General features: G+C 45.4%; 1 protein-coding gene across 2 annotated transcripts in view; it reads right to left on the bottom strand.

Moving 5' to 3' along the window:
- Positions 1-5,409, bottom strand: part of Myo3b (myosin IIIB) — a 336,970-nt gene extending 331,561 nt beyond the window's left edge. Inside the window, exons 1-2 of one of the 2 annotated variants that reach the window (XM_021150395.1) lie at positions 5,229-5,409; positions 4,064-4,198 (exon numbers count right to left, since the gene is read on the bottom strand). In XM_021150395.1, coding sequence (XP_021006054.1) covers positions 4,064-4,198; positions 5,229-5,378 — 285 coding nt within the window. In that variant the 5' untranslated portion in view covers positions 5,379-5,409. The remainder of the gene's footprint in view (positions 1-4,063; positions 4,199-5,228) is intronic. The other variant, XM_029484774.1, reaches the window with a different exon arrangement.
- Between the last annotated feature and the right edge of the window lie 7,091 nt (positions 5,410-12,500).

Below are 12,500 nucleotides of genomic sequence, written 5' to 3'. Positions count from 1 at the left end.
CATAACTTCAAGCAATAAAATGCTCCTTGCTCAGTAAGCCATCCACTTTTCCTCTGAGTTCTTACGAAATGGTCCAGGCAACACGGTCGCCAGACCTCTGTTCTAAGCCTCAGCTCCAACTGTCAAGTCTCTCCTATACCACGGTGTTGGTTTGACTCAGTGAGGTGGCAGAATTAAGGGGAAATTCTCTGCAGTGCCTGGTGATCAGTCTTCCAAGGCTGCATGTAAGGTTCTTCAAGAGCATAAAGATGTCATAGCATCGTGTCTGCCTCTTGGTAGCCCAAAACAGCTTAGTTTTCCATGTAAGTTGAGACAGATAATCTTGATTTTACTGAACACCAAGTTGTGTTTCTGACTTGGAACTACACAAATGAAAGCCATGCCCCCCTGGGACCCTGGAGCATTTCCAGCAGAGAGATAGATGTTCAGTCGCTGAGATGTGTTTGGACTGGAGGCTCCCAGCTCCCTTCTCAGTGTGGTGACTGGTGGGAAGGATTACTCCAGCCAGCCGTTTCTTAATTCTCTTGTGCTGAACACAGCTAGCATGAGCCTATAGATGCTGCTCTGCCTTTCAAAAGCTCTTCCCTTGTCCTGTCAGACATTTGCTGTCTTCCTTCATTGCATTCTAGACTCTCTAGAGCTGTTACAGCATTTAGCGCTTAGGACATACGTCATCCCACCAACCCCCGTCCCCCATCAGACCCTTAACTTGTATAAACTCAACTCATGCCACAGTGTTGGTGGGTAAAAGTGGCTTGCTACTTAACACTTCCGGTGGTGTTTGGGACTAGACTGGACTTCTAGGGCCTGAATAAAAGCAAGAGCTAACTAGAATGTAGGCACTCTCAGCCTTCTCTCTCGCTCCCCCTCCCTTCCTTTCTTCTTCCTCTCTCGCTTTGGCTCTGAACTTGTACTTTGATCTCTAGGCAGGGCAGGGGAAGAGATCATTTTTAAAGCCAATTATTTAACTTAATTTAAAAGCAAAGGTTTTTTTTGGTTTTTTTGTTTTTTTTTTTACTTTCTTTTACTTTGATTTTTTTTTTTCTTTGCAGCCTTTTTCATGGTACTCTAGATGGTTTTTCAAACGTTGAGCATTTGGTTCATGCTGAAATGGTCAGTTTCTACCTAGCAAGGTTTTTGTCCTAAAAGGAGAAAAAGAAAGTGTGCCTTAGTGGCATTAGATACCATTTCCAAGTGCTGTGCTGCTCTCAAAGGTCTAAGTCCTTATCATGTCTTATTTGGGTAAGAGACAATGGGACTTATAGATTTTTTTAAAATTTAATACTTACTTAAAACAAATGCACCCTGCCCCACACATCATGGAGTGTGTGTATTCTCGCTCCATGTCTTCCTAATGCATTGGTGTCTACCATGAAGGGAGTTTTGTTTGCTTTCGACTAACAAATTGGTAATGAATTTCAGAGCTGACATTTTTATTTGCTTTTGTTTTCAGAGCTGTGGTGATTTGAGGAGCTTATTAATAACCTTTTTCTACCCTCTAAAATTGCTCCTCTCTGGTCCTTTCATCACATCCAGCAGGCCAAGAGTGGAGGCAATATAAATGATCTCAGCGCAAAGGGCAGGGAGAACAACACTACACACACCATAATTATAGCGACTGGGAGTCTCAAAAGGCAGACCTTTAAAAGCCTCAGATGGAGCAGAACTGTGGGGGTACACCACAGCCTGATGTCATCTGTCCTATGAGTAGGCTGGGGTGCTGTCATCCTGCTTAGTGTCCCCAAAGATAGTGTGCTAACAGGCTGACCACCAGCACCAGCTATTGGTAGGCAGTGACCCTTTTAGTGTGTAAGGCCCGGTGGGAGGAAGTCAAGTCATCAGTGGGGGGTGTTGGGATGCTGGTCTTTTTTTTTGCTCTCCATTTTGCTTCCAAGCCACCATGAGGTGGACCACTTCCTCTTTGGTCTGTGCCCATAGTGATGTACACTGCCTCTTCACTTGCACCCCGAAGCCAACTGATCAGAGGATTGAAAACCTTCTAACCACGAGCCAAAGAGGCATTTCCTTTTTAAAATTGGTTTACCTCGGGCATTTTGTTATAGTAACAGAAAGCTGACTGGAACACATAGTCCAAGTGTGCCATGGTCACGGGAGCATGCTGCTCTCCTCTCTGGCCCTCTGGCCATCCGTGGAATGCCAAAAGACTGAAGTTAAAGAGAGCTGAGCATTTCTGCCACTGTTAGAAGTCTATCCTTGTGTTTCTGGGAGACTTGTGGAGGCACTGGTCACATCCAGCTACCCAGCAGCTTGCTATAAACAATCTGTGCTGGGACATAGAAGGTGGCATTCCATGCTACCAGCTTTGGCAAAACCACCATCAAAATGGTAAATGTCAGCATGTTGCCTACTGAAGGATAAGTCACCCAGTGTCTCTGAGTGGCCTTGTTACCTGTCTGCTGGCCAATGGGAAATAGCAAGGGGGTACTTGGCTGAGAAGCATCAGCACGAGGCTCCAGTCACAGCCTGACTCCTCGTTATTCACAGCTTCCCTGGCTGTCTGGAGCACACCTGAGGTGCTGAATCTGACTGTCTGGAGCATCTGCCATCCCACCTCATTGGGAAGATTACTGGCTCATAAGCACCTTTGACATAAGCAACCTCCTGCTCACCAGGCAGCACACAGAGCACACCCTTGGCAAGCCTCAGAGAGTTCCTGAAAGGGTTAAATCCCCTTTGTCTGAACATGGAGATGTTTGGGGTGGGATGAGATGTACAGAGAAGGGGATGAATAAAGGGGGCGTTGGTTGGTCACTGTACTTCCATGATGATGCTACAAGGAGGGACAGAGCTGTTACAGAGCTAAAGATGACTACAACCAGAGCCTCCAGACGCAATGCCATTCCTGAACAAGGTATCAGTGTTAAACAGCTTTGCAGTAAGTAAAACCCTAACATCCTCTTGGGCAGAGGGGAAGGGGAGGTAGGGGGTGAATGAACCCCAAAAATGCTGGGAGAAGACATGGATGATTTCACTTGACAATTAACATTTCAAAGACGATTCATAAAAATCAAAATTCCCTGCATTGAGATATTGTGAGGAAGACAGTTAATATGACAGAAATATCGAGACTACCTTCCTCCCACGGTTGCCATGGCAGCCGATACATACTGTCTCATTCTCAGACTTTCCCAGATACAAGAAGACTGGCACAAGGTGTCTGCGTGTGTCCTCATGCTCCTGTCATGCCCCTGCATCATTCTGACACAGGCAGGGAAGTGTGAACTGATTCAGAGGGTCTAGGTCCAAGACAAATCAGGAGGTGTCCTGTGAGAATGGAGCAAATGACCAGTCCGACTGTCCCTGTTATCCTCAGTCTCAGTTCAGGGGACTCGGTCTTCTGCACCCAGATGACATTCATCCCCATTAATAAAGGAGAAAAAATGGGACAACTGTGTATACATTGTGTTCTCTTTACATCCCCTCTGCAGAACAGATGCTGCTGGGAGAGTCTATGCCCCCTCTTCCCAGATACCTCGGTACTAGGAATTGTCCCCTCCTCTATAGGAGACTGCCTTCCTGGAGGGCAGAGGTACAGATGAGAACAACGGTGGACAGGCTCCTGGATAGCCATTTCCGTAGAGAGTTGGCTGAGGCCGTGATCAGTGCTCTGTAACATCTCCTTACCCCGATGTCTTCCTCACTTCTCTCTCAGCTAATCTTTCTACACATAACTCTCAGACTCGGTTTTCAGGAGACCATGACCATGAACAGGCAAATACAAATGGTTCAGGCCAACAGCATTGCGGGCAAAGTTCAGAAAGGGACTGTACCAAATTGGAACGTGAGCTCTGTGACATGTTTCCAGTTTATAGAACACAGTAACATTTTCCAATTAGATTCCTAGATAGACTCTGCGGTAGCAGAAAAGAGGATTATGTTTTTTTCCAAAGCATAGAAACAAGAAACCCGGTTCACACCTTGCTGTAAGCACTGCAGGGTTTCCTGTCTCTTCAGGTATCTGGCACTAAGGGGGAACGGACTCCTCCAACCTGCACCTGCAAACGTGCTTCCAATCCACAGCTACCCCACCGGAGCCTCTTACCTCCAGAACCAGCCATAGCTGTCCTCCCACACAGCGATCGGCTTTGTAAAACATCCCATAAAACTTTACAACGTTGGGGTGGCTGGGGAGAAACTGCAGAATGTTGTACTCAGCCTCAATCTCCTCATCCATATCCTAAACAGAGTTTAGAAAAGTTTATGTTCAAGACTAGTGTGTGAGGAAAGGTACAGACAACAGTGTACTCAAGCCACCAATTAATAAAGCATATTGATTATCAGTTTGAAGTTGGGTTTTTTTTTGAAACATGATCTCACTGTACATCCCATGATGACCCCCACCTCCCCACAAATTCCCCAAAGCCTGCAACTCTCAAGAGCTTGAATTACAAGTGTGCACCACCACACTGGACTCTACTACATATTAAAGCCATCATTGTCACTTTGTATTCAAAGTACCCAAGAGCAGCTCTTCTGATCCTGATGTCAACCTTTGGCTATTATAAGCAATCACATTTCCTTACAATAATAATAAATATCTTTTATTGAAAAATTCTGAGATTTCAAAGCTTGAAGGGGCCCATGCAAGCAAGATACAGCTTAACTGTGCAGCCCAGCGCAGAGCTTGGTACTCTCAACGCTTTGAAATAAAATGTCACCTCGGATGATTGAATATCATGAGGCTGGTTCATTTTGTAACTTACAGAGAGAACACGGAATGGAATATAGCATTCTTCCCAAGAGAATTAATTTTTAAAAGCCCGAGGCGCTAACGCTAAAACAGCAAATAAAACTGGCAAGAAACCAAAGTCCAAGGGGAGTTGGGGATCTTGTTTTTTGTTTAGTTTTGTTTAGTTTGATTTTGATTTTTTAAGACAGGGCTCCTCTAATGTAGCCCTGTCTGGTTCTGAAACAAACCAGGCTGGCCTTGAACTCAGAGATCTGCCTGTCTCCACCGCCACCCCACCTCTCACCTTCCCACCCATCCCCACACCTCCTTGGGCCAGGATTGAAGGTGTGCTCCACCATGCCTGGCAAGTCCAGGAAACTCCAAGTCAAGTCTTTTCTTCAGAGGTCCTGACGAACCAGGATTCATCTTGAGATTGCCTGCCAGCATTCATGAAATTTATCACTAAGATCAGGAAAAGAAATCACAAGTCTAAAGTATCCAAAACATTAGCTGGTCATTACAGCACTCTCTTACTCACACTGACGGGGTCCAGAACCTTCACGGCAGCCAAGCTCCCATCTCTCTTGTTGGCTACCTTGTAGACCTTGCCATACGTGCCTTTGCCAATCGTCTCAATAATCTCCCAGGTCTCCATGGGATCAGGGAGTGATTCCAGGCCAAGCATCATGGGGTTACAGTGAAATAATCCATACAGGTGTTTCCTGTCGAGAAATCGTATCATGAGCGGTGGGTCGCTGGATTAAAGGTCATGGGCTTCTGAAACAGAGCGATTCCTTTCTTAATCAGCAGCCTTGTGACTTCTTCTTTGTCTCCTCCTGTGTTTTCAGTGAAGGAAGTGAATTCAAAGCATCTACAAGAAATGGTAATAGAAGATAGAGTGGGGAAATAGCAGGATTCTGACACCTCCTAAAAACACAAATGTCAAGGATCATGTCGGAAGTGCTGTGAGAAGAAGGGGAGGTGTAGGAAGGAAGGGGTTGGCCATGTTTAAGCAGCTGTATTGCTAGGTGAAGAGAGGCGCGGCTGCCAGAGAAAGTGGCGGGAAGACCCCCAAGTCTAAATGCTTATCCCCGCTCACAGTGACCTTGACCAGGGTTCCCAAATGATACCCGGAAAGGAATCCTCACACTCTTTGTACAAGGTCAAAGGTGCACATTGCAGATGCTGCTCTGTGCACAGCACTCACAGATCAGTCTTAGAGCTCTTTAAAGAGGAGACAAGCCCCTGCCCCATCCACATAGCAATGTGCAGGTCACACCAACGTGCTGACCGGAGCTGCAGGCTCACTGCCTTGGTTCAAGGACAAAGATTTGCAGAGTTTGATTTCAGTAAAGCAAAGTCCTTTTACTGCAAGGTCCTGATACTGTGAGATAGCCCACTCTGGGTCAGGTGACCTCAGGCTAGGAGGACAGTCTTAACCTAGGTTTGCTTCTTAGACCCCACAAAAAGGTCCCAGGCTAACTGGCAAGAGACATGGCACCAAACCCCCGCCTCAGACTTCAGCCTTGTGGTGAATATTCTAGTTTGCACTTCTAACGCTTTTCTAGATAATTCTCCCAAAGCAAGGAAAGCTCTGTGATTTGGCACAATAACGAACTGGTTTTCCTTTTGGCTAACTGAGAACATTTCAAAAACATTAAAGCTGATTGCAGTGACACACTCCTGTACTCTAGCCCTCAGGAGGCTGAGGGAGAAGGGCAGCCATGATGAGATCAATCCTGAGCTACACAGATGCTCATCTGAGTTCCAGGCCAGCCCGAGAGAGAGAGAGAGAGAGAGAGAGAGAGAGAGAGAGAGAGAGCATATCACATATTATCTGTAATAGTTGATTTTGATTTTAATGGTTGTCTTAGTCAGGGTTTCTATTCCTGGACAAAACATCGTGACCAAGAAGCAAGTTGGGGAGGAAAGGGTTTATTTAGCTTACACTTCCACATTGCTGTTCATCACCAAGGAAGTCAGGACTAGAACTCAAGCAGGTCAGGAAGCAGGAGCTGATACAGAGGCCATGGAGGGATGTTCCTTACTGGCTTGCTTTCCCTGGCTTGCTCAGCTTGCTTTCTTATAGAACCCAAGACTCCCAGCCCAGAGATGGCACCACCCACAAGGGGACCTCCCCCCTTGATCACTAATTGAGAAAATGCCTTACAGCTAGATCTCATGGAGGCATTTCCCCAACTGAAGCTCCTTTCTCTGTGATAACTCCAGCTTGTGTTAAGTTGACACACAAAACCAGCCAGTACAATGATCCATTTGATAGGGCTTGGATATATGTCTCTGGGGGGCAGGTGCGATGGGGGTGGGGGTGACGTGGGTAGGGCAAGAGTAAGATGGAGGTGTGTCCAAACCCTGAAAATCTCATCTTGAGACAGGCAGGAATAAGAATCGTTCCCTCCCTGTCCTGGGCTTGCATGCTGTGGGGCATGTAGCCAACCCCGCCCCCCCACACACACACATAAGCCTGGTGGTCAAATTATGGATTTAACTTCTTTTCTAATAAGGACATATGCGGCAAGCACCTGGAATTTCTCTTCATGTAAATTGAAGCATCCCCCCTACCCACTCCCCAAGGTTTATATAGCCCTTATTACCCGACACCCCCCAAAAAGAGAGCTGTATCACTGAAAAACAGAACTTGGAGAAGGCTTCTCCCCTCTCCTTCCTGTCCTCCTTAGAGAAGGCTTCTTCCCTGCCACCCGCCCCCCACCTTCCCCCTGCACTCAAGACGACCAAGTTCCTGTGAACCCACCCAGCCAGGACAAGTTTCACTCTTTCTATTCAGGCCTGGTGCACAACGGTGCCCAAATACCCTGAAAGCAGAAGCTGAACCCCGGCTGTATCTGGGTGTATCTGAGGGTGTTTCCAGAAACGTTTAGCTGAGCAGAAAAGATTCATTGTAACTGTGAGTGGCACCATCCAATGGGCTGAGGTAGAGAACTGAAAGAAAAGGAGAGGAAGCAAGGTGCTAGCTATCTCTGTTGCTGAGGTCATTGGCTTCCCTGTCACTTAACATAGGGCTGAATTCCACCTTAGACCCTGACACAAAACCAACCCTTCCCTCCTCAGGTATTTTGTTACAGCAAGAGGAACTAATGCAAAAACCATGAAAAATAAATAAATAAATAAATAAATAAATAAATAAATAAAATGAAAGAGTAATTATCTTATTGTTTATATTGTAAGAATCTTAAAAGAATCACAAATCTAAACCTTTTAATAAAAATCAATCAAAGCGACCTTACATTCTCAGAATGCATATCTACTCATCAGCGATTCTTAAAAAAAATCATATCAGGAAGCTGAGGGCAAAAATGGGTATAAGAAATCAGTCATCACTAGTCCAGCCTCAGTGAGAGTCACGTCAGCCACTGCTGCCCTATGTGGTCCTCGGGGTCATGTCACACTAAGGCTCACCCGTGTGACTGTGGTAACCAGTGGACTGTATTCCATGAGTTCTAAAGCCATGTGTTGTTTGTGTTGTTCCTCCTGTGTGGCCCGCGGTACAGCCACCAAGGTCTATTCCCTTATTTGGCCACTTCCTTATGTCTGACTAAAACTCCAAGGTCCAGCCATCAAAATTCATTGTTCGGCTACACTGGCTAACATGTCCAGTCATGACTTACCAACTCATGCTAGCACAGACTTCCCCTTTGTCCCCTTAAAAACCGCTCCTGCAGAGCCACCGCTGCTGTCTTTGCCCCAGCCAGAGGCAGCCCCCTGTTTGTCCCTCCCAGGTAAATAAAATCCTCTGCTGAGAATTTGGTGCCTGGGTGTGTTCTGTGCTGACTCCAAGGTCCCTGCAAAATGACCTGTATCCCCATCATCAGAAATACCTGTACCCAGGCTCAGCTCTGGACTCATCAGGACTCTGGCCAAACTCTGACCAGCAGAGACTCGGCTGAGGCCACGACTCTTTACCTCAGTCCCTCCACCTGCATCACAGAGTGGCTGTAGTTTCCCTACATCACACTCCCACACCATTTTTCGCAGAACTGCTGCCTGGACTGGAAGATGGCAGGGTGCAGTGAGCATAGGGAGCACTCGGGAGCGTCAGGGAGCACTACTCAACATCACCAGAGGCACAGTGAGATCTGCCTCAGACCCACCAAGGTGTAGGAAAAACATTTTGTTTTACTTCACTTTCAACTACAAACCAAATGAGTTTTTCTCCAATCAGTTACTAGTTTCAGACATGAATAGAATCCCAAGTTTGGACAATATTGCCAGAGAGTGTTGCAGCAGAATTGTGATAGGCCTGGACCTTAGCACAACTGACACCATGTTAGAGGTAACACTCTGACCTTAAAACTCAGCACAGAGGCCCCAACGTCTGCCAGAATGAGAACAAAGACCTAATCCACCAAAGACCTAGTCCGTAGTTTCAGGAAGATCCCTAAATGTACTAACCTTGCTTTTTGGCTTCTGGAGTTCTGCTTCTTAGTAACTGAAGTGGGACAACCAGGATATGGTTTTTATGCATAAAAGACAAAGAGCTGAAAGACTCAGGGCTGCAAGATTTGGGCACGTTCCCTATGCAGCAATAAAGACTTTCCTTTTGGCTTTATCGTGGGGTTCTCTGGTGAGCCTACCTCAAAACAGGAGAGGACCACAGAGACTATCAGATCTAGGGGATGCTGAGGTAGAATAAGGTCAGGCTGAAGAGGGCAGGGAACCAAGTGCTTGCTGTATCCTCTCTGGTAGCCTATAGGGTGACCAGCTACCCTGTGTTGCTGGAACTGCCTCTGTCTGATTACCAGAAGTCCTGCAGTTTGGGAAATATCTCAGAGCAAGTGCTCCTCACCAGCTTCTGGAACCTTCCAAAGACATGAACATTAGTAATCAGACATGAGTCATAATCAGAGCACTAACAGGAAACCACCTGTTAAACTCAGCACCTCACTGCCATGAGAGCTGAACTGTGGCACCCTCTCTAATTAATATTTTGAAGTCTCAACCCTCAGTATCTCAGGTCATGACTGTATTGGGAGGCAGAACCTTTACACGGGTAATTAAGGGGAAATGAGATCAGATGGGGATGTGGTGAATGCGTTATGACCTGTGTCTGCATAAGATTCAGTCTCAGACACTTGAGGACACAGCAAGGCATCCGTGCATACCCAGGAAAGAGACTGACAGTGTTCGCACCTTGATCCAGCTTCCAGAACACCAGTACATGGTTAAACTGAGCTCCACTGTTTGTGCCAGTCACTCAGTCTGTGGTCCTTGGTTTCAGCAGCCTTTGTGAATGAATGCATCCTATTTTACAGAAGAAATTGAAGCCCAGGTTGGTGACCCAGCTGTTCAAGGGCAATGCAGAAATGTCAATCCAAGTTTGCCTTGGTCCAGTTCTGTGGCCTTTGCTCCACAAACTGAATGGGATCAGACAGTTAACAATGGTCTGGTTTTTTGGTTTTTTTTTTTTTTTTTTCTGATCTACCATCCAAGTATTGAAAAGTTCTATGGGGAAAATAACTGAGTCTCCCAGTCCCAGGAGACTCAGTATCCATACTCCTAAAAAGCAGCAAAGTGGGTTCCCCAAAACAAGCACAACTCCTCGAAAGAGTGAATCATTCCCCATGAATACTGATGAAGGAATCAGAGGGCTGATCACCCAGGATCTCCTGGCTTGTCCATCAGGTACTTCTGGGCATTCTCAGACAAGGTTAAATAAAGGAGTGGTAGGACAAGACATTTCTGACAGCCATTCCTGTCTTCACTCTTTAAAATCAATATGACTTTGTAAACACTCGGGCAATTGATTAAACATCGACCAAGCAGCAGCTGTTCCTAAGCCTTGAGATGAAGATCTGGTCCAGGGAAGCAGCAGGAGCAGCACTTCCGACAGCCCAGAACCTGCTTGTGTGAGTCTCAGGGGCAATATGAGCTCTGCTCAACTGTGCTGGGGCGTGGTAGCACTGATGGAAAAAGTACAACCTACCCTCATGGATAACATAGAAAGGTCCAGGAATGGTTTCTAGTATCCGGGATGATGCTATGAAGCTCAGCACACCCTAAAGAGGCATCTAGACCTCCTACAGTTCTTCACATGAAATGAAAAGAGTGAACTCTCTAAGATGGACACCTCAGGCTATGCCAGCTCCATTCATTGGAAGTGCTATGTCTGTCTAGAACGAGGTGGGTGGTGACCCTCAGCCGTGCAGGAAGTTTGCAAGCCTCTCAGAAACCCCATGAACTCTGATGGGTCTCTGCACTACTTCCAAGAGAAGAATTAATAAACTGTGTAATACTGCATCAGGCAACACCACCAATGGAGTTCTCGTCTATACCACACTTTGGGAGCAAAATTCTCACATGTCCCCCTCTCCCATATTCCTGTGTTTTCTCAACCCTTCCTCTACCAGGAATAGCCAAGTCAGTAGCAAGACAAAGGATCTCACCTCAGGAGGGCATTTCTGTTTAGAACGTAAGAGCAATGCAGACTCAGAATGAACATTCTCCTATCTGCCCACAAATCATCAGCCTAATGTCTGGGAAACACACTGTTTCTCATTACCTAAACCCCTGTATAGACAGACAGATATTCATTTAGTAAGCGGCTTCACTAAGGCAGTACCATGGAAATTCAAAGTAATGCCCCCCATTTTCTCTATATAAAATGAACTCCTGATAGGCAGAGCTGTATGTCCAGTATTTGAGACAACAGCTCTCCTCACACACACATATGCATATGCACACACACAGATTACGGCTTATTATTTTCTAAGACTTTCATTGTACATAGTACAATGTTACATTAGGATGTTTTCATACAAATATGTACTATACTCTGAGCACACACCCTCTTCTCAGTGCCACTTCGTGCCCTCTGTCCCCCAGGAAGCTCTGTGGCCACTTTCATGTCACATGTACACACATCACTTTATTTATTACACAAAATCTAGTGTGACTGATTGGTTGTCAATTTGATACTCTGGATCAACTGAAGAATTGTCTCCATCAGATTAGCTTGTGGACACATTTTCTTGATTGCTAATTGATGTAGGATGGCCCAGCCCACTTTGGGCAGTACAGTCTCTAGGCAGGTGGGCCTGGATCACAGGGTAGAGCCATTTTTCGTTTTTTAACTTTATATATATTTCCATAGTAACTGGGTTAATTTATATGCCTCCCAGTAATATGTAGGGCTCCCTTTTGTCCACAAAAAATATCTATTACAGAAACCAAGATATCGGACAATGGTATGACTGTTTAGATTTCAGACTTCTTCAAAGGGGGAAAGCCACCATAATTTTATCTTTTTTGTGTATCTTTCTAGGCAAACTAGAACTTGAATTTTTGTTTTCAAAAAGAGATATGCTAAAAAATTAATTAATTAATTAATTTTAAAAATATTTAAGACAGGATTTCTTTGTGTAGCCCTGGCTATCTTGGAACTCAATCTGTAGACCAGGCTGGTCTCGTACTCACAGAGATCCACCTGCCTCTGCTTTCCAAACACTGGGATTACAAGATAACAGCATTCAGAGTTTCTAAACTCTCATCATTAAAGATGCCCCATATTTCATTAAATTGTCCGAGATATGCTTGATGGCACTTGGAAATCTGAGGCAGGCAAATCCCAAATACAAGTATAACCTAGGCACAAACTAGGTTCAAAGCCAGTTTGTGAAAATAATTGAAAACATATCTTTAAAAATGTTTGATGGTACACATTATCTTTCCACGAATCCAGCCCTTCAAAGGATAATAAAGGAAAAAAACCAATACAAGGACAGAAACCACGTCCTAGAAAAAGCAAGAAGGTAATCCCTCAACAAACCTAAAAGAA

This window comes from Mus caroli, chromosome 2 (assembly GCF_900094665.2).
Source record: "Mus caroli chromosome 2, CAROLI_EIJ_v1.1, whole genome shotgun sequence".
In the NCBI taxonomy this organism is placed as follows: Eukaryota; Metazoa; Chordata; class Mammalia; order Rodentia; family Muridae; genus Mus; species Mus caroli.
The sequence above is the reverse complement of the archived record's forward strand: the minus strand, read 5'-3'. Positions and strand labels throughout refer to the sequence as shown.